The sequence below is a fragment of the Notamacropus eugenii genome, chromosome 2 (genome assembly GCF_028372415.1).
Source record: "Notamacropus eugenii isolate mMacEug1 chromosome 2, mMacEug1.pri_v2, whole genome shotgun sequence".
Lineage (NCBI taxonomy): Eukaryota > Metazoa > Chordata > Mammalia > Diprotodontia > Macropodidae > Notamacropus > Notamacropus eugenii.
In genome coordinates, this window is record NC_092873.1 from 430944979 (window position 1) to 430967012 (window position 22034).

At 42.3% G+C, this 22034-nt stretch overlaps 1 protein-coding gene and 1 long non-coding RNA gene across 3 annotated transcripts in view; one reads left to right on the forward strand and one right to left on the reverse strand.

The window, feature by feature from the left end:
• PLXNA2 (plexin A2) overlaps positions 1–22034 on the forward strand; it is a 350823-nt gene that overhangs the window by 22685 nt on the left and 306104 nt on the right. For both annotated transcript variants that reach the window (XM_072647950.1, XM_072647951.1), the window contains exon 2: positions 13740–15009. In XM_072647950.1, coding sequence (XP_072504051.1) covers positions 13822–15009 — 1188 coding nt within the window. In that variant the 5' untranslated portion in view covers positions 13740–13821. The remainder of the gene's footprint in view (positions 1–13739; positions 15010–22034) is intronic.
• LOC140529357 (uncharacterized) lies at positions 2376–4868 on the reverse strand. Its single transcript, XR_011975516.1, has 3 exons — positions 4702–4868; positions 3560–4263; positions 2376–2498 (listed from the first exon to the last, which is right to left on the reverse strand). It is a non-coding gene; the product is annotated as an uncharacterized lncRNA (long non-coding RNA).

The window sequence follows — 22034 nt, forward strand, 5'->3', positions numbered from 1 at the left end:
AGCTGCCTTTTCTCATGTTTAGTTTGTCCACTCTCAGATCATATTGATATATTACTTGTTAGTGGTCCAGTCTCTGCAATGATTTGGTCAAGCGTGTGGGGAGATGTGGAGAGGAAGGAGTGTGACACTCTTTCTGGACCCACTATCCTTTCGCTCCCTACCACCACACCCAATGAATTATCATCTGATTTCATTGTATGAATGAAAATACTTCTGAGACTCCAAATTTTGATTGATTGATTCAATTGAGGTGCCTAGAATTTGTTTACACCTTTGATTGATTGATTCTGCAACTCAGTAAAAGTGGTGTTCTCACCTGATAAAGGCATCAAAGCTAAAACATTTTTTTTAACATATTTGTTAAAGTTTGAAGGGTGTGAGGCCTCCTTTTATTTTTTTTATGGGAGGGCACTCCTCTTAAACTACCTTGGGGGACAAGGAATCCTTGCCTCTTTCTTAATTTTTAGCAGCTTTTGTTTTAAGGTTATTATTTTTACAAATAATGCCACTGTAATAATTTTGCTCTTTATAGGACTTTTCTTACTATCATTAACCTCTCTCATATTTAATCCTAGGCCTGGAATATCTAGGTGAAAGGATATAAACAATTTAATAATTTCACATCATTACAAATTATTTTCCAGAGAAGTAGGCCAATCCACAGCTGTAAATTTGTACGTCTGTCTTCCCACAATTCCTCCAACATTGAATTTTCCTATCTTTTGCCACATTTTCAACATGTCGTGTGAGGCAATACCTTCCAGTTGTTTAGTTTTCATTTCTCTGATTATTTCTGACTTTGGACAATTTTTCAAATGGTTGCTGATGTCTCCTAATTCTTTTTTGAAAAAGACTGATATCATTTGACTACTTCTACTAGGAATAGATCTTAGTCTTAGCATTTTTTTGTCAATTCCTTGCCATGGTCAGTGGGAAGATCACTACAGTAAGTCTGAAATCCAACTCTGCCACTTAGTGACCTATGTGACTTAAAGTAAGCTTTCATTTTCTATATCCTTAAAATGAGGGTTTTTGACTAGATAACCTCTGACTTCTAGATCTGTGATCTGAATGTCAGACTTTCAACAGATACTTAATACAAAGATTGTTTTTTATTCAGTATAACTTTTAAAAAAACATTAGTTGCATTGATTTTGTTCATGCAAAATTCTAAATTTGCTTATTCAAAGTTGTCTTTTCTTTTTAAATTTCCCCTGTTTGATTCTGAGTTCTTTCCCTCTTGTGAAAACAACAGCTATAAAAGACATAAATCTTCCATTCTCTCATTTGAAAAAAATGGTTTTTTATCATGCTATTTATATATTAGTAATTTATCATGGTATAATCATCTAAAGCACTTACTTTTATACCATGATATCATCATGTTTTATGGAAATAGTTTTAAAGAATCTAGGGTCATCTCCTCACTTCTATGAGGCATTGGATAGGACTTTAATGAAGGGACAGCAAATAAGTATCAAAAAATGTTTTGTGAAAGGGAAAGATAAATACTTGAAAGCAGACCATTAAAAAAAATTTCAGCCCATCCCTAGAGTTCTGGCAAGTTTTGCTAAGTCAGAGCTTATTTGGTTGAGAAAGGGATTGTAAATTTAGTTTGCAAATAGTCAGAGACTCACTAACATGGCCTTTGGTTATGTTAGCAAAACCAAAGACCTATTCTCACTCCTCCTCACTTTTCAAAGAAATGTGAGGGTTATTTTTCCCAGGTCTCTTTAGTATTAGAATAACTTCATAGCCATTAGTGGTGGTTTAACTGGAGTCCTGCCAAGAAACAAAGATGAGTTGACATCAGACAGAGAAGAGACACTGCCTTTGGGGTAGATGTACTCTGAGGACCAGTTCAGGGATAACACCCAAAACTTTGATGGATTTTCTTAGTCTAATAGCATCCCTGCCTAATTCACCCAAACCTCTTAAGAGGCCTGGGGCCTGGGTAGTTTTAACAAACAAGCTCAGTAATCTGTGCTCTTCCGACAGGGTTAGAGTGAGGGAAGAGGGGAGGGATAAGGTTGGGATAGGGGGATTTGAGGGGAGGGCACTATAGGAAATTGATTGCTCTTGTAGTTTGGTTTATACCATGCTGCTCTTTCAGTTCTGCCCGGGTGGTGACCTTTAGATAATAAAGGGAATTCTGGGAGATTTCTGACAGGCCTGTGACATATGGGGCAGGTCTGCAGGGTCAGTCAGTGTATCTCCCCACTCCCAGCCCCAGAGTAATGAATCTTATTTTGGCTTCGAAAAGCCAGCCCAGCCAGTGCCCTAGAAAGATGAGGAGCCACGGGAATAGGATACCAACCCCACCTCCCCCAAACCTCAGCCCCCAAATGAGTACATGTCTTTGGAGTCCTACATAATTCAAGGAGACAACTCCAAACTTTAATAGCCTGCAGAAGAAAAGACAAACACTAGATGTTTTGCTAAGGTCCTGGGAGAGCTGGCTTGGTTTCCAGGGTTTGACCAGAGCTCACTGGTGAGACCTGGGGAGGAAAAAAAAAAGAAAAAAACAATATCTGGCATCAAAAGGCACAGTCCCAGGACAGGGATCAGGGAGGAGAAACTGGGATGGGAATCAAAGGGAAAAGAGAGCTCTCCTTGGGAGCTAAGAAACATTCCAGAAAGATTCTATTGGCTAGCATAGGTCGTCTTCACTGACTTCTGGGGACTTGTACAGGACAAGGAGGAGAGGGTCATGTTATGAAAAGTGCCCGCCAGATGAACCCTTTGTAGACCTCAGTTTGAGCCCACTGGTGCTTTGCTGTGGGAGGCAAAAGAAGTTGCTCAATAAACCTCTCTGGGCTTCAGTTTTCCACCCTGAGACAGGAAGATTCTGTCCTTGCCCCCCATCTTCTAGAAACACTAGGAGAGTTTTTTGTTGGACAGCATGGTACAGTGGACAGAGACCAGAATTTCGGATCAGAAGACCCCAAATCCCGGTTACCGCTTCCTAGCCCCGTGTGACTATGGGCAAATCATCTCAACTCAGAGCCTGCCTTCCCTCCTTGTAAAAGGATATAATTACTCTGGCACCACCTACCTCACCTAACTATTGTGAGAAAAGTGTTTTGTAAAAACTACCAAATGTTATAGAAACGTGAGTTATTAATATGATTGTTATTCTTGGAGATCTTTACCTTCTACTCCTCTCTCTTTCCTCTGCTTCATCCTTGACTTTCAAAAGAAGGGCCCCCCTCCTCCACCAAAAGTTCAAGTTGGAACACATTCTCCCTTTCCCACCTTCTATTCCATGCCTATTCTCTTTTTCTGGGAGTGAGGGGCTAATGTCCTCCTTCCCAGTTTTTTTCTATTACTTTGCCTTGAGGTTTGAAAGAATTATTATGAGAACCAATGATTCCCCCCTTTGTTCCCCAGGTAGCTTGGGTGGTGTGGCCCTGATCATGAGAGGAGTCTGCCTTCTGTCCCCCTCCCATAGTAGATCCATTTCCTCCCCTGCCAGTAACAGTTAGATCTTGATGAGTTTCCATATCTTGTACTTTCCCTCAATTACTCAGTGACCAGGTTCCATCAGGTTTCATCTTACCTGTAAAGAGAGCAGGATGTGTCATGAACCTTGGGGCATGGATCTTCTCAGGGTGGGAGAAGAGTGTCTCAATGGAGATTTCCACCAAAAAGAGATTCAGTCCATGACAGAAAGGTAGTAGGTCACATTTCTTGTGTTCAGTTTTCAAAGAGGTAAAATGCTGGACATAGAGCCAAAGGCTGTAACTCATCTGGGCTCCAGAACTTGCTAATAAACCCCTTCTCTTCACTATCTCTGTCCCTCTGACTCAATCTCATTCTCTATTTTTTTCAGTCTTCGTGGGGGGAGCAGAGGTACCTCCTATTTCTCTTCATCTATTTTTCTCTCTCAATATGTCTTTCTTGACTCTCTCTGTTTTTCTCCTTTTATCTCCTTCCTTGTCTCCCCTTTTTTGTGTCCCTCTCCCCCCTCTCTTTTTTTGTCACCCTATCCCTCTGTCTCTCTTGACCATCTTTCTCAGTCTGTTTCTCTCTTTGACTCTTACCTATCTTTCTATCTCTATCCCCTTCTCCCCGTGTCTCATTTTTGTCTCCCTCTCCAGTTCTTCCATCTCCCTTCCAATGTCTTTCTCTTCTCTTGTTCTCTCTTCCTGTCTCTCTCTTCCAGTCTCTGGCTCTCACTTTCTATCCCTTTCTCCTTTCTGTGTCTGTCTCTTTCTTTGGGATGAGGTATAACAATCCCTGCTCCACACAGCATAGTAGACTCTATGAAAAAAAAATTGACATCCGATTAATGAAACCAACACAGCTGGTACGGCAGTGACATCTAAATTGTTCCTTTGGTCCCGTTATTTTCTATAGGAAATTCTGTCTCTCCCTTTCTCTCTTTTCCCTTTAAATCGCTTGCATAAAATACGCTACTAACAATCTTCGGTGTCTCTGAGTGAGTGACAGCTGAAATAAGAAAAAGACTAATCATCCCTCCTGCAGCCCTGTCACATGGAGATTAAATGAACCTCTCTTTTCTCTCTACCCCCCCACCCCCCCAATACTCTCTCCCCTCCCTGACTTACTTGCTCTTTTCTCAATGAGAACCCTGGGCATTGGAATAATAATATTATAGACACCATCAGAGTGACAGTGGGGGAAAGAAATCAGCTCAGACCCATGATTATTCCTTCAGTCTAATAATTATTTAAATACCAGATAACTCCTTTCACTTTAATTGAGGCCTTTCAGTTGCTGGCATTACCGGCACTGTTCTACTGGCCCCCTCCCTCACATTGTGCTGCCCACTCTGTTCTGAGGTCACTGTTAGAATTCTATTCAAATGACCCACAGTGTACACATGACATTCAAGCAGGGCTCCAATAGCTAGGATGCTGAAACTACTCCCTAATTCCCACCTTGCCTTGAATTTACAGAAATTTTGGGCCAAAAGTAACTGATGGAGGTCATCTAATCCATCACCTTGCCTTCAGGTAACTGCTTAGACAGAGAGAGATGTCTAGCCTTACATTAAAAGAAGAAAGACCCTAGAGACAGCATGTGGCACATAGTGGGTGGCTAATAAATATTGGTTGGATCAAATCAGATAATGAATGCAAAGTGCTCCACAAAACTTACTACACTTTATAAATGTCATCTAATATTAAGGTCATTAGTATTGTTGAATCGACATTGTCAAGTCATCTAGTTCACTCCCCTGCCTTCAGGTAACTGCTCCGGCAGATAAGTGTCTACCCTTACCTGAAAGAAAAACTAAAAAGTAAAAATAAAAACACCCAAATATAGATTTTTAGCATCCACACCACTGTAATAGCTAGGATGCTAATCCAGTCCCTATGCACATACAATTCCCACTTTGTCTTGAATTTACAGAAATTTTGGGCCAAAATAGCTGACAAAGGTCATCTAATTCATCACCTTCCCTTCAGGTAACTGTTTTTATCTTACTTTAAAAGAAAAAAGACCCAGGAAACAGCACCTAGCACATAGTAGGTGTTTAATGAGTATTTGTTGGATTAAATGAGATGAAATGTGCAAAGAGCTTCAAAAAACATAAAGTGCTTTGTAAACTAAGCTGACGGTAATGTAATAATAAACTTTCACATTTCTTTCATGTAAATTGTACAATTTTGAAAGCATTTTTACACGTTATTTCTTTGGCTCAAGCAAGCAAAGAGAGAATTATTCCTACTCTAGTTTTATAGATGAGGAAAACTCAAAAAGGTGAAGAGATTTTCTTGAGGTTACAGAATTATCAAGGATAGAGCCCAGGATTTGAACTCAGATTTTCTTACCCCTAGTCCTCTGCTTTTTAAACCATTTTCAATGGCACCAGGAGACTTGATAGGGAGTACTCGACTTTTCACATGAAGTAATGTTCTCCATATGATACCTACCTGCTCCTCTTTGGGAATGACTGTCCAGAAAAAGGAGAAAAGTCAACCCTGTCTAGGGTTCCTTACCTGTTTAGGGATGGGAGATGGCATGCTGTATAGCTCTGTAATTGAAATCCCAGAATGTGGGATTAGATTCTGGCTCGGCTACTTTACTAGAACGTTGTGTGTGCTGGCCTTGGAGTAAGAAAGAACAAGGTTCCAATCTGCCCCTGACTTATCATTAACTTATTATCATTTTGACTGTGAGCAAATCATTTAAGTTTTATGAGACTTAATTTCCTCATTTGTAAAACTGATGTTATAATATTTACCTCAGACGTTTGTATGGAAGCTAGAGAGGTCATTTAAAGCACCACGTAAACGTTAGGTATTATTATTACCTCTGTGACCTTGGGTAGGTTACCCAACTTCTTGAGGCCTCAGTTTCCTCATCTGGAAGACAAGATATTAAGCAATATGATCTCAAATGTCCTTTCCAGCTTTAAATCTACCGAAGAACCATTTTGCTGGCTTCTGGTTTCTCCCCCAGATCTCTGTTCTCATCTGACACCTTAACATCCTATCATTCCTTATTCTTCATGAGCACGGCTCTCCCTCTGAATTAGGCTGACTTCTCCATTACCTTAGCAGCTCTCTGTTCAAGTGGTATCCTATCTCTCCCCAGAAGAGCCATCCCAGGGTAGAATAAAGCTGACTGTCAGATCCATTATCTGGTTATTTCTTTTTTAAATATGTTTTTATGGGTACCTTTTGTTTTTACCTCACTTAAAAGGCTCCCAACATTCTTTCTTCCCCCCTTTCTTCCCCTATCCCATATAGAAAAGAATATTTTTTTTTAAAGAAAAAGGGGAAAGGGAAAACAATCAGCAAAACAGAATAATACATTGAAAAAGTCTGTAAACATATACAACCTTTTTTTCACTTTCTAATAGAGGCAGCAAGGTGCAGTAGAAAGAAAATTACTGGGAATTAGGTCCCAGCCCTATTGCTACTATCTGTCTGTCTGATACTGGCAAAGTGATTTCCCTTCTCTGGGTCTCAGCTTCCTCATCTGTAAAATGGGGAAACTGCCTTAGATAATGTCCAAGATCTTCTGCCAGTTCTAAGAAACGTGATTGTAAGGAGTCAGCAATACCCCAAGGCGAAAGGTGATTCTAACCACTTTCTCCATTCTCCAGTTAGAGAGGATTGAGGGAGAATAGATCTGAGACCCAGAGAAAGCTGGAGTGATGCAGAGGATCCATTACTTACTCCCTCTGTTGACTCATATGCCTCTTTTCCCTGCCCATGCTTGGAACCCCAGGGTTCTAGCTGCTATGACCTTCCAGTCCTCTCTGATGGAAGAGGAGCTGTTAAGGTTGGTGTAGAAGTGGCAAAAAGAGCATCAAGGCAGGACCCCTCAGCTGAAGTGCAAACCTCTAACTGATATTCTTTGCCTGCCCTGTCACTGACACCTGCCTCCCAGACAGCTCCTCAGGTGGGCATTTGGGGCCATCGAGTTCTGTCACTAACACCTGCTACCCAGATCCTTGTCTGGGGAGATGGTGTTATCAGGCCCTTGAGATCAAATATTTAGTGGAACAGCCTTTGCAGGCTTTGGGCTCTGTCTCAGACATCCAACTTGGCTCCTTGGTGACTCAGCCAACACTGAGTACCAGAAAGCAGCAACCTCTAGTTTGAGGCTCAGGGTAAGAAAATAGGGAGCAAGTGAGAAGCTGAAAAGAGTGCTGGACTTGAGGAACAGCCATAAAATCTGAGTCACGTTTACTGTGTGGTGATGGGCAGTTCAATTCTATGAGTCTGTCTCCTTCCTCATCTGTAAAATTGGGATAGTAATAATATTTTGCACAGGGGGCCCTGAGAGAAAGGGGTTTTGCAAACTATAAAAAAATATAGAAATATGAACTATTATAATTATTGAGAAATCAAGAAAATTCTGGATCCTAGGACTGTCTTTGTGTGATGATGAGATCCCCTCAGTTATCTATGGACAGAGGTAGACATTGTACATTACCTACCAAAAAACTGCTGGGATAGAGTTTAGCCAGGAGCAGGGAGCAGATTCCTGGATGAGTGAAGAAACAGGAACATAGAAACTGGCAACACCCAAGTTGAATCAATCAGCAAGCCTTTACTAAGTGCCTGCTATGTGCCAGGCACAGGGCTAGGTCCTGGGGAATACAAAAGCACAGAATATAACAACCATTCTCCTCTAGAAACTTACATTCACATTCTATTGAAAGTCTTTCCATGTTTTTCTAAAATCAACCAGCTCATCATTTCTTATAGCACAGTAGTCTTCCATCACGATCATATACCACAACTTGTTCAGCCATTCCACGATTGATGGACATTCCCTCCATTTCCAGTTCTCTGCCACCATAAAGGGAGCTGCTATCAATATTTTAGAACATATAGGCTTTTTTCCTTTTTCCCTGATCACCTTGGGAAACAGAGCTAATAGTATTATTGCTGGGTCAAAGGGTAAGTACAGTTTTATAACTCTTTGGGCATAATTCCAGATTGCTTGAAGGAGATAGCTCCTAAATTGAAGATAGTAATCTCACTGTTCGGAATATTTAGGGGAAGCTGGAGGAATGGGAACTAGGGAATCAGTCCTAGGGAAGGGCCCCTAAGGGATCAAGCACAAAAGAAACTAAACAAAAAAACCCAGTACCTGCTCTCCAGGAACTTAAATTCTATTGAGGGAGACCACATAATTCCATACAAAAGTAAATACAAAATAAAGTTGAAAACTCCCCCAAGGCTGTTCAGAAATCAGGGACAACAGAAGCAAGATAAAAGAAGTCTCGGGACCAGTGCTGAGACCCTCTTCCATCCCTAAACTCTGAATTCTGATAGGAAATTTAACCCTTTCCAGAGTGTCTCTGGACTTGAACCACAGCTCAGTGCCATTAACTTTGACCAATTAGGGCAATAGGTTATTGGCTTCCTCCATCTTTAAGGTCAATGGAACTTCTGAAAGTCATATGTGTCAAGTGACTAGGGAGGGTCCCATCTCCTGTCCAGGCAAGAGAAAGTTGCTGCTCTGGGCTCCCAGATTCTTAGAGTGAAAGCTGTTCATAACTGGGTGATTCTCCCTGGCTCCAAGCACCTCAATCCCTTGGCCCACTACCAGGAACAGCCTGCTCTGATCAGATCCAAACTACCTAAGAGAAGAGGCCTCTAATGTCACTGATGAGGAATCTTGACCTGCTCAGCCCACCTTAGAGGGTTAAAAATCTCTAAGTTGGTCACATTTCTAGCCTCTGAGATCTGAGGGGACCTTGATTATGATGTCAACCTCTATCATTTTGTTGTCCAATCATTTCAGTCAGAGTCTCATTCCTCATGACTGCATTTGGAATTTTCTTGGCAAAGATAATGGAGTGGTTTGTCATTTCCTTCTCCAGCTCATTTGACAAATGAGGAAACTAAGGCAAACACGGTTAAATGACTTGCCTAGGGTCATACAGCTAGTGAGTGTCTAAGGCCAGATTTTGAGGCTAAATTTGGTTACCTGTTTGAACTCTGAGTTTGATTCCCATTCTGCTGGAAGAGGGCATTTTCCCAACCCAAAGAAGTGGTGAGAGTGTGGCTGATGAAAGGAAATGCCCTTCCCAGGTGCTCCTCCAGCTGGAAAATTAGGTGAATCTCTGAAAATCATAGGATTATCTTGAGTTTATTTCCCTCTCTTGGAATCTGAGTCTTGCTACCAGCCCTGGAATGCAGCTAAAAATACCCTCTGGCTTACAAAGGGGAACTCTTGTCTGGAACTCTTGTGGGGAGGGAAGTTTTGCCGGTGTGTGTAGAGCCGGAAGGGCTGAGGCAGAAGGATCTGAGGTCAGCCCATGGCTCACACTGAGGTTGCTTTCCTCTTTTCAAGGAGGCCTCTGGGACCTCATGACTCACCCCAGTGAGTACTCGGGGTGACTCTAACCTAAGATATGTGGGTCCTATCTCAGGGACTCTGCCCCAGACAAGGAGGAACTATTGTCAGGCTTGACTGAGATTCAGAAGAGAGAGCTGGAGGAGGATTTAGAAGACAAGAAATGTGGTGAAGCCTAAGGCTATGTGTCCTGTTCTAATTATAACCTGGCTGAGCCGGATGGGGCAGGGTTCAGGCGACTCCTGAATGGTATTTGAATGAGATTTCCACCTTCCACTTGGATGTTTACAGCCCCAACACAAACACAACAATTTTTTCCTAATTCTTAAGCATAGATCTTGTCATGTTTCCTCCCCAGCTCAAAATTCTTAGGATCAAAGACATGATAGCTTAGATGCAGAGCCAGAAGGGGACTCAGAGACCATCAAGTACAATTCAATCTCCTTATCTTACAGATGGGGAAACTGAGGCTTAGGGAGGATGAATGACACCCAGGTATTCAGTGACTCCTGATTGCCTTCCAAATAAAGTTTAATCTTCTTTGCCTGCATTCAAGACTCCCTAGAATCTGGGACTGTTCAACCTTTCCATATTTATCTCCTTATTTCTCTTCACAAACTGTATTGCAGTCCAATAGAGCTATTAGATGGTACGCTATGGAGAGCACTGGGCCTGGATTCAGCAAAACTTGTGTTCAAATCCAGCCTCAGACACTTACTAGCTGTGTGACCCCAAGCAAGTCATTTCACCCTGTTGGCCTCGGTTTCCTCATCTGTCAAATGAGCTGGAAAAGTAGATGGCAAACCAGTCCAGTATGTTTGCCAAGAAAACCCCAAATGGGGTCACAGGATGGAGAGTTGGACACAATATTTGTTGAAATGAATGTCACTTAAAGTGGAAGGAACTTCAGAGATCATCAAATCCAATCTTTACCTTTATAACAAAGACCCAGAGAAGTTACATGATTTTCCCAAGTTCACACAAGCAGTAAGTGAAAGAGCTGAAGCCTGACCCTCTCTGACTCCAAATTCAAAGTTCTTCTCATCACACCAGGTGGCCTCTTCAGTCCCTTTGTTTCTCCAAGCCTCAGTTTCCTCTTCTATGAAAAACCAATATAGTAGCATTTAAACTTATGTAGAAACAGGAGGCCACCAAATCATCAATAAGAGTCCCTGAGGGTCTCAAATGGACTTAGAAAACCATATTAACATGATCTGTGTTCTATTGTATTTTTATTTATTAGGTTCAATATTTACCAATTACATTTTAATCTAGATTGAGTCATCCTCAGGGTTGCCCCCTACCCAGGCTGCATGTTTGACACCTGATATAAACTACCTGCTTAGCAGCGTTGCTGTGAGATAAACACTTTGTAAACCTGAAAAGACATACACACACACACATACACACACGTATGTATATATAGATATATACATACACACACACAAACCTATGTATACCTATGGGGGCTGGAAGAAACCTCAAATCCAAGCCCTTCATTTTACAGATGAGGAAACTGAGGCCCATTAAGGCTGAGGCCTTTTTTCTCCAGTTACACAGGTAGGAACTTTAAAGTTCAGTCGGAATGTGAGTTGTGCTTATTATTGCCATTTCACAAATGAATAGTCAAGTAATGCCTGGAGTAGGAGTGACCCACAAACCTCTATTCCCCCCGCTTCTCTCTACCCTGCGGTGTCCACGGGGTGCAATGTGGTTGAGTGAACATGACCCAGAAAACTATTTCCATTAGCAAAAGCTTGAGCAGTCTTTAATGCCGAGATACAGAATTAAGCAGCTTGCTGGGGGTGGCTGGACTTTCCTTGTCCAAATGGATGAGAAATCAGCAACCCTGCCTTCCTGGGGCCATTCCTCCTTCTGAGTGGCACTTTTGGGCCATTAGCCCAACCTAACTCAACTGGAAAACGACAATGCCTTTCTTACTGATAATGTGCCTGGCTGTGAGGTTAAAGAACAGGGATTATTTGGTCTTTAAAAGAGAAGGGTGAGGGGAAATGGGAGCCGAAAGTATTCATGTAGAGCAAATCTATGAGCAACTTTTTACAGAATAATTAGATCATGGATTTGAAGGTGGAAGGAATTTTAGGGGCCATCTAGTAGAAACATCTCATCTTATTGAAAAAGGGACTTGAAGTCACAAGTCTGAGTTCACACTGACAGTAAACCTCAGAGGCATGATCTGAACCTTGGGCCCCCTGACTCCAAAGCCACTGTTCTGTCCCACTTTTGCTGAGAAAATAGTTCAACTAATTCTTTCTCTCCACAGAAGATAGAATAAGAGAAAATGAATTTAAACAGAGGTAAGAGTGCTGGTCTGGGGGTAAAGGAGACCTGGGTTCCAATAACAAACCTCAAAATCTTCATCTGTAAAGTGGGGTTGTGATAGCAAGGTAGCACCTACCTCACAGATAAATTGTAAGGCTCAGATAAGATAATTCACACACATTCAGGGCTCTGTCAACTTTCAACTGCTATGTTGGGGCAGTAGATAGAGCACTGACCCTTGAGTTTACTAGTTGTAAACCTATATATAGTCTGTCACTTACTAGTTGCATGATCCTGGGCAGGTCACTTAATCCTCAACTGCCTAAAAGAAAAGTGCTGTGTAAATGGAAGTTGTTATAAGAGGCATCACCTTGTTAGAAAGAAACAGATTTTAATCCTGTCTCAAGCCCCTGTTGGTTGTTTGACTCTGGGCAGGCCACCTAGCCTCAATTTCCTTATCTATAAAATGGGGATAATAATAGCGCAAGACTATTGTATGGAACAAATGAGATAATCTATGTAAGGAGATTTGCAAACCTTAAAGCATAACATCAACACATTCTATTATAATCTAACACAAGGGAATGAAGTTGAGTTTGAAATAGGTTCCCAAAAAGTCTCTAAAAACAGTAAAGATTTTTATTTGAATAAGATGTTTAGGGTATGAACCTTAGATTGGGAAGACCCTATGATCTGGCCTGGGCGTCAGAATCTAGTCTTAGCTCTGTTACTAACTAGCTGTGTGACCTTGAACAAGATATCTAACTTCAATTTAGTCCTCAGTTTCCCCATTTAGGCTTTTTTAAAAATAATAGATGTGGAGTCACTTTTAATAGGAAAAAAAATCTTTACATCACAAAGGGTAGTAATCGATCCATTATTGCTGTTAGAAAAATCAAAGAATGGAAAAGGGAAAAGAATTCCTAAGAATCTATGAAAGAAAAGATTGGGGATTAATTTAAGGGTGATCAATTATCTTCCTCTCTAAAACGCTTCTGCTTTGTGTTTTCCCTGATATGATAGTGAGTGGACCTGTGATTTCATTGAGATAGGGTACTGGGGGGGGAGGGGGAGGAAACTCCCTCTACCAAAGTACTATTATCCCTCCCACATTGTGACTTTCGGTTTGCCTGTTTTGCTGGTTGACATAATTTTGAGTGAGTTTCTTGGAAGCCGAAGATGATACATGAAAACCAGCAGACGACACAGAAAAAGTATTTTTACTTAACATTGACCTACATATAGCCTAGGACCAAATACTTAACACAAATTTTACAGTAGGGTACTGTAAATACCCCATAAGAGAAAAAGGGCAAATTCAAACTTCTGTGTTAGAAAAACTTATGGGGAATTCTCAGATTGTGGGGCCCTGCTCCCCTAACCTCTGCGAAGCCATAAATGTAGAAGATTGTGGAAGGGATGCATGGAAGGGATACTGGTAGGTTATACTTTTTCTTCCATTTGTCTTCCTACTGAGTTGCCTAGGGCACTGAGAGGTTAATTAACTTGCCCAGGGTCAAATTTCCAGTATGTGTTGGAGGCTGTACTGAATCCAAACTTTTGAGATATCGATGCCAGCTTTCTGTCCACTACACAGTGCCGTCTCTCTTAATGTCCCTCTAAAGCTTACCTGCATCTGACCGTCTCTGCTTTGTGTTTTCCAGAACCATGTGAGTCTCACCCTTGGAGTGTGGGATAAACCAGAGCTTGGAGAATCTGTCTCCTCTCCCTACCCCCACCCTCAGAATGGAACAAAAGAGACCTTGGCCTCGGGTCCCAAACTCTTATGGCTGGCCAGTGGTTCTGTTCTCGGTGGTTTGGGTGCTGCTCTTACCCGTGACAGCTGGCACACTGCAACTCAGCACCTTCCACTCAGAGAACAGAGACTGGACCTTCAACCACTTGACTGTGCACAGAGGCACGGGGGCAGTGTACGTGGGAGCCATCAACCGGGTCTACAAACTATCTGGCAACTTGACCATCCAGGTGGCCCATAAGACTGGGCCGGAGGAGGACAACAAGTCCTGTTACCCACCCCTCATCGTCCAGCCCTGCAGCGAGGTGCTCACCCTCACCAACAATGTTAACAAGCTGCTGATCATTGACTACTCCGAGAACCGCCTGCTGGCCTGTGGAAGCCTATACCAGGGGGTCTGCAAGTTACTCCGTCTGGATGACCTCTTCATTCTGGTAGAGCCATCCCACAAGAAAGAGCACTACTTATCCAGCGTCAACAAGACAGGCACCATGTACGGAGTGATAGTGCGTTCGGAGGGGGAGGATGGAAAGCTTTTCATTGGCACCGCAGTCGATGGCAAGCAGGACTACTTCCCAACGCTCTCCAGCCGTAAGCTTCCTCGAGACCCTGAGTCCTCAGCCATGCTGGACTACGAGTTACACAGCGACTTTGTCTCCTCTCTCATCAAGATCCCCTCGGACACCCTGGCCCTAGTCTCTCATTTTGACATCTTCTACATTTATGGCTTTGCCAGTGGTGGCTTTGTCTACTTCCTCACCGTCCAACCGGAGACTCCAGAAGGCGTGGCCATCAATTCGGCAGGGGACCTCTTCTATACCTCCCGCATTGTGCGGCTCTGCAAAAACGACCCGAAGTTCCATTCCTACGTGTCTTTGCCCTTCGGCTGTACTCGGGCCGGGGTGGAGTACCGCCTTCTACAGGCTGCCTACCTCTCAAAACCTGGAGACTCTCTGGCCAGGGCTTTGAACATCAGCAGCCAGGACGATGTCCTCTTTGCCATTTTCTCCAAGGGGCAGAAGCAGTATCACCACCCTCCTGATGACTCGGCCCTCTGTGCCTTCCCCATCCGGGCCATCAACACCCAGATTAAGGAACGTTTACAGTCCTGTTATCAGGGTGAAGGCAACCTGGAACTCAATTGGCTTCTGGGGAAAGATGTCCAATGCACGAAAGCGGTAAGGACTCTATAGGCTCCCGTCTCCACGAGGGCTGGATTTTCTAGGCTGGTAATTTCCCATTGGTCTTCACTGTTCACCTCCTCATACTCTTCTCACCACATCTATGTATCTCCAAGGTTCTGAAAGGGACTCGATTTCAAGAATAATGTTGCTGGTATATTACTAGTGAGTGTGGTACTTTGCCTATAGATATTATTCAAAGAATATTTCTTTAAAGGCATCATGATGACACGATCAGAGTGCTAAACCTGGAATCAAGAAAACCTGGGTTAGAGTAACTAGCAGACGCAGGGGATAGAGCACCAGCCCTAGAGTCAAGAGGACCTGAGTTCAAATTTGGCCTCAGACACTGGCTACCTGTGTGACCTTGAACAAGTCCCCTAACCTAGATGGGGGTGGGGGGAGGTGAAGAGGGAAGACCTGGGACCTGGGTTTAAATCACCACTTCTCTCTGCGACTAAGTTTTCTCATCTATAAAATGAAGTTTTAGAAACCAATTGGTTCCTCAAATCTCTTCCAATCCTAAATCTTAATCTGGTCCAATGAGTCCATAATGATGATCACTTTTATAATAAAAATAATAATAGTTGACATTTTATATATCACTTTAAGGTTTGCAAAGCACTCTATATACAATATTTTATTTGATCTTTATGTCAGCTGTGTGAGGCAGATGCTATTATTATCCCCATTTTACAGATGAGAAAACTGAGATGAGATGAGGCGGAGAGATTGGGGGAAAAAAACAAGGGGAAGGCTGGAGGAAATGTTAGGGTTAATTCTCCCTTGCATGGCTCAGAGGGTGTTCCCACAAAGCAGGAGGGGGCTTTGTCAGGAGGAAACTGCAAATTCCTGCCCTGCTCCTGAGCCAGAGGAGAGAGGAAACCGACACCATTCTCTGCTCCTGTATTGCTGCAGGGAGACATGGAGGCAGGTCCAGACTTGTAACATAAGGAGAACAGGTACACAAGAGAGGAAAGGAGACCTTCCAGAATAACAACAAATAAAGGCCTTTCCATGTAGACTGCCACACAGTAGCCCACAAAGTGTTTGCACATCCATTCACTCTTTTTTTTTTATTTTTAGTGTTCTATAATCACTACCATAAAACTTGGATTTTTTCCCCCCTACCTACCTCCCACCACACCCCTCCCTCGCCAAGACAGCATACAATTCTATATAGGATCTACACATACTTTCCTATTGAATACGTTTCACTATAGTCCTGCTGTGCAGATGAACTAAAATAAATGGAAGAAATCATATAACAAATCAAAACATAATACACAAACACACACTCACAAACATGATCTGCTACATTCTGTGAATGAATTCCATAGTTCTTTCTCTGAGTGTGGTAGGCATTTTGCCTTAGAAGACCACTGGGAACTTTTTTTTTTTAAGTTCTTACATCATTACAAAGTTCCAAATCTACCAGAAAAAACTCTAGCACACTGTGGTCGTTGCTGTGCACAAAGTTCTCCTGGTTCTGCTCCTTTCGCTCAGCATCAGTTCATATAAGTCCTTCCAGGTCTCTCTGAAGTCCTCTTGTTCATCATTTCTTATAGCACAATAGTACTCCATTACATTCATATACCATAATTTATTCAGCCACTCCCCAATTGATGGGCATCCCCTTGACTTCCAGTTTTTGGCAACTACAAAGAGTGCTGCTATAAATAGTTTTGTACATGTGGGACCCTTTCCCATTTTTATGATCTCTTGGGGATACAGTCCTAGAAGCGATATTGCTGGGTCAAAGGGACATCCATTCACTCTTTTGACCCTCACCCACAACTCTGTGAAGTAGACAGGACAGGTGTTATTATCCTCATTTTACAGATGAGAAAAGAAAATCGAGGCTGAGTTAAGCAACATGTGCAAGGTCACTGAACTAGTAAGTGGTGGAGGGAGAACACAAAAGTAGGGGCTACATGAAAAGATTGATTAGCTTGGCACCATAGGGCTTATGTTTAAATCTTTGCTTTTAACTTGGGGCAAATCGCTTCTCTTCTAAAGGCATTTCCAACTCCAGATCTATGATCTTATGCATCAAACCAAGGTCATATGACTTAAAGCTCATTGCTCTAGGAAAGTCAAATTAATGGACCCATTCCCCCTTTCTCTATGACTCCCATCATTACCTTTACTTCAAGTCTAGGACTGTTTGACTTGCTGAGCACATAGCAAGGGGGAGAATAGGAGGGATTCCCAGTGTGAGGTCTAGTATGAGCCTTGGGAACACAAGGTGTTAGAGCTAGAAGGGACCTCGGAGGTCATCTAGTCCAATTTCCCCATTATCTAGATCAGTAAACAGAATATCATCAGGTCCAGGACTGATTTGTAGGTTTGAACATCAAGGGCCCAGAACCCAACTCCTGGAGTGATGCTAAGCTTGCAGGTTAAGATGGGGCCAGATGATAGGTCCCTTCTCCATGGGACAAGGATGGGGAATTGAGGGGAACAGGGAATGGTAGGGGAAGCAGAGAGTCCAGGGTCCAGTAACATCTGTTATTAAACTTTTTCTGTTGTATTTGTTGTTCTTGTTGTTTAGTCATTTTCAGTTGTGTTTGGCTGTTCATGACACCGTTTGGGGGTTTCTTGGCAAAAATACTGGAGTGGTTTCCTATTTCCTTCTCCAGTTTATTGTACAGATGAGGAAACTGAGGCAAACGAATTAAGTGACTTGTCCAGGGTCACACAGCTAGTAAGTGTCTAAGGCTAGATTTGAGCTCAGGCCTTCCTGACTCCAAACCCAGTGCTCTATCCTCTCTGCCACCTAGCCATCCATGTATTTGTATTTGCTGCATGGTAACGACGTAACCTATTTAGATGTTCCCTATTCTTCAAAGATCTGTGATTTCATTGTTGTGTATGTACTTAAGGGTATCCCCTTCACAGATGTAGACTGCAGCAAGAGTGGAGTAGAGGACTGTGTCTCTCAACCCAAGGACTCTGTTGGAAAGCTTGAGTTAGGAGATAGGCTTCTCTTGTCTCTGTGGCCAAAACAACTGATCAAAAAGTGATCTCAGTCAGCCTTAGCTCTAAACTTAGCTGGAAGCTGGTTCTGAGAAGGTCAGAGCATAGGCCATCACTGGGCCCTCCTGGGAAGCTAGATATCTTGGAAGGGCCCTTTAGACCCTACCCTCCAAGGCCATCACTTTTGAAAAGCCAAGACTATAACCCAGCCACACTGAGGCACCTAGGTATAACTTAGCTCTAAGGAACTCCCCATATAGATAAATATTCACTCAATAACATCTTATTAAGTACCTGTTATGTGCCAGAAGGCTCAGTGCTGAATACTGGGGATACAGATATGTATACAACATGTGTGTGCATGTACATACATATGTATGTGTACGTGAATACATGTATATATAAATATATGTGGATTATCTGTGTATGCACATGACTGCACATGCACACATATATACACATACTGTCCCAAAAGTCTTAGAGCTTTAATAGTTTTGTACAACACTGAGACTTTTGGGACTCTGTGCATATGTGTGCATACATACATGTGTGTGTATAATATATGTCTGTGTGTGTATATACACACAAACATCTATGTACACACTTACACTATATATAACATACCCATTCGTATGCATATACACATACAAACACATACCCATACACATGTGTGTAAACATGTATGCATGTAAATATTAAAGGACTTGAAGAGGAATCCATTCCAGAGGAGAGGGATGGTACAGGCCAAAACCCAGAGGTTATAGATGGCAGGACAAGAATAGGGGATGAAGATACGTATAATTTGTCTGGAACATAAGCCAAAGGAGGGAGAGTGTTAATGAGAGATGGCCAGAAACATAAGTGGGAGCCAGATGGTGGAAAATCTTGAAAGACAGAATCAGGAGTTTATACTTTGTTCGACAGACAATGCAGAACAGCTAAAGGTTTTTGAGCTGGGGAGCACTGTGATTCAAGAGGTACATTAATATTACTCAGGCATCTGTGGGAAGGCTGGATTGGAGCAGGGATAGACTTAAAGCAGAATGATCAGTTAGGAGACTATTGAAGGAGCCGCAGTGAGAAGGGATGATATAATGAACAAAGGTGCCTGTGTAGAAGGAGAATTGACAGGATTGTAAGACCACAGACATCTTTGAATGCCCAGCACGTGGCATGGCATTTTGCATATATTTAAGTAAGTACTTAATAAAGGTGAATGAAACATGGCTTCTCTATCTTCTGGTGTCCAGCCCCAGACCCAGTAAAGGAAGTCAAGGGAGGAACTAATATAGATTTGGAAATTTAAATCCAACCTGGGACAGGGAGTGTGTGTGTGTGTGTGTGTGTGTGTGTGTGTGTGTGTGTGTGTGTGTGTGTGTGTGTGTGTGTGTGTGTGTACGACAGAAGAAACAGACTGAGAGAGATTATGTCATTTAAGGCAGGATTTGAACTCAGGTCTTCCTGACTCCAGGTCCAGTCCTCTGTCCAATAGTTGTATCATTAAAGACAGAGGATCATAGTCCTAAAGCCAGAAGGGACCTCAGAGAGCCATATAATCCAACCACCTCATTTTCAGATAAGGAAACTTAAGTCTTGGTCTGTTTGAACCTGTGCCTACCCACCTTCACCTTCACCTATGACATGAAAGGTTAGTTTGGGTAAGCTAGTCAATCTCATCGCTGACTCTGTTGCCAATCTATTCACGAGTAGTAGTAGTAGTAGTAGTAGTAGTAGTAGTAGTAGTAGTAGTAGTAGTAAATAGTAGCAACAGGAGTAGTATATACATGTCATTTTATTTTATATAATGTGTTCAGGTTTTCAAAGTGCCTTAAATACATGATCTCATTTGACCCTTACAATAATCCTGTGAAGTAGGCACATCTACATGAAGAATGTGAAGCCCAGAAAGGTGAAGCCTGTGGCCACATGGGAAGTGAAATGGCAGAACCGGGATACTAGCCCCAATCTTCTGAGCTTACATCCAGGGTTCTTCCACTACCTACCCCAGACTGCTTCCCAGGGTTCAAAAGATGACTCTTCCCTGCTGAGGGGAGGATGTCTGTGGGGGGAGGAGGTTCCTCTAGTGCTTTCTGTGCTCCCCACAATAGTCATTTCCTTCCCCCTCAATTTGGACAAGACTCATTTCCGTACCAGGAAGGAGCCACTAAGGGAGGATTAAGTGCTTTTTCTCCAGCCCACAGTCCGATGCCTTTCTCCATGAAGCACTTGGCAGTGATCAGCCATCAAGTACAGGTTGAATACCTGCTATTGCGTATAGAACTCCTGTCCTATACTTGTTACCCCATGGAAATAAACCGTACAACCTCTTCCTTCAAAAAGCTTGTAGTCTAGCAGATTGAATGGTAGAATTGTAACATTTTAGAGCTGGAAAGATCATCTAGAACCAGAATTCTTAACCTTTATTGTGTCCTGGACTCCTTTGTAGTCTGTTGAAGTCCATGAACTGCCTTCTCAGAGCAAAGGTTTTTTTTTTTTTAATGCATAAAATAAAATACATGGGATTACAAAGCACACCCATTATAATAAAAGTCAGTTATCAAATATTTTTTTTAAAACAAATTAATAGAGCCCCAGTGAAAAGCCCAGTTTAGTAGAATGGAGATCAAATGTGTTAGAGGCCAAAGAGTAGAGTTCAAATCCTACCTCCAATCCCTAGTTGCTGGGGGTCACTAGGCAAGTCATTTCAGGTCTCTCTGAGTCTCAGTTTCCTTATCTGTGGAATGGAGTACTTGTACTCTCTTTCTTACTGGGTTGCTATGGAGAAAGAACTTTGTTAAATTCAAAGTGATACATAAATATGAGCTAGTATCTAGTTAGTCATATTTCTTCATTTTATGGATGAAATTACAGATAGAGCTACAAGAGATCACAGAAGATGCTGAGTCCAACTTCTCATTTTACACATAAGAAGGCAGACCCCAGGGAAGCTAGATGACCCAGGAAGATCCCGCAGTAAGTGTCTGAGGCAGGATTTGAACCTAGGTTACTGAGGTCCATAGAAATCAGCAGTGCCTCGCACAGAACAATAGGCGCTCTATAAATGTTGAATTTGAATTTACTCAACTAAGGTTACTCCATTACTTGGTCACAAAGCCAAGTCCACGTCCCCTGACTGTCATTCTAGTACTCTTTTATCGAACTCAGTGTGGATTGGAGATTAGGGAGAATTGGAAGAGCTCTGCTTGTTATCAAAGGCATCTGGACAGAAGTGCATGGCCTTCTACCTTCTGCCCTTAAAAAGTGACAGACAATAAAAGAGGGTTGGAGATGTTTGAGATAAAAATAATGATAATAGCTAGTATTTATGTAGCCCTTACTATGTGGTAGGCATTGTGCTGGGTGCTTTACAATTATTATCTCAGCTGGTTCTCACAACAATCCTGGGAGGTAGATGCTATTACCATCCCCATTTTACAGATCAGGGAGCTGAGGCAGACTGAGATTAAGTGACTTGTTCAAGTTCATACAACTAGAAAGTGTTTGAGGCCAGATTTGAACTTACAGACTTTAGGCCTGGCACTTTATCCACTATGCCACCCAGCTGCCTCAAGAATTCTCCTATATTAGGAGAATCTTTCTCATCTAGTCTTTAATATAAAACATCTCTTGTATATAGCCCCTTCTCTCCAGGTCCGGACACAGTCACAACCGTAGGTCAGGCCCACAGTCACCTCTAACATAGACACTAACTGACTTTCCTGCCTCAAATCTCTCCTCACTCTAGTCTAGTGGAATCAAACTCATATAGAAAGGAATCTCTGAGGGGCACATATTGACAACCACATATTAGGAAACACAAATTAACATCATCCGTGTTGTATTGTATTTTTATTTATTTTGCTAAACAATTCCCAATTACATTTTAATCTAGTTCAGGCTGAACTTGAAGTTTTGTTGACTGACACCTATGACCTAATTCATCATCTATTCAGCTGCCAAAGTGATTTCTTCTAAAGAGTAGCTATGACCATTCCATTCCCCTGTTCACTCAATAAACTCCACTGACCCCCTACTGCCTCCAG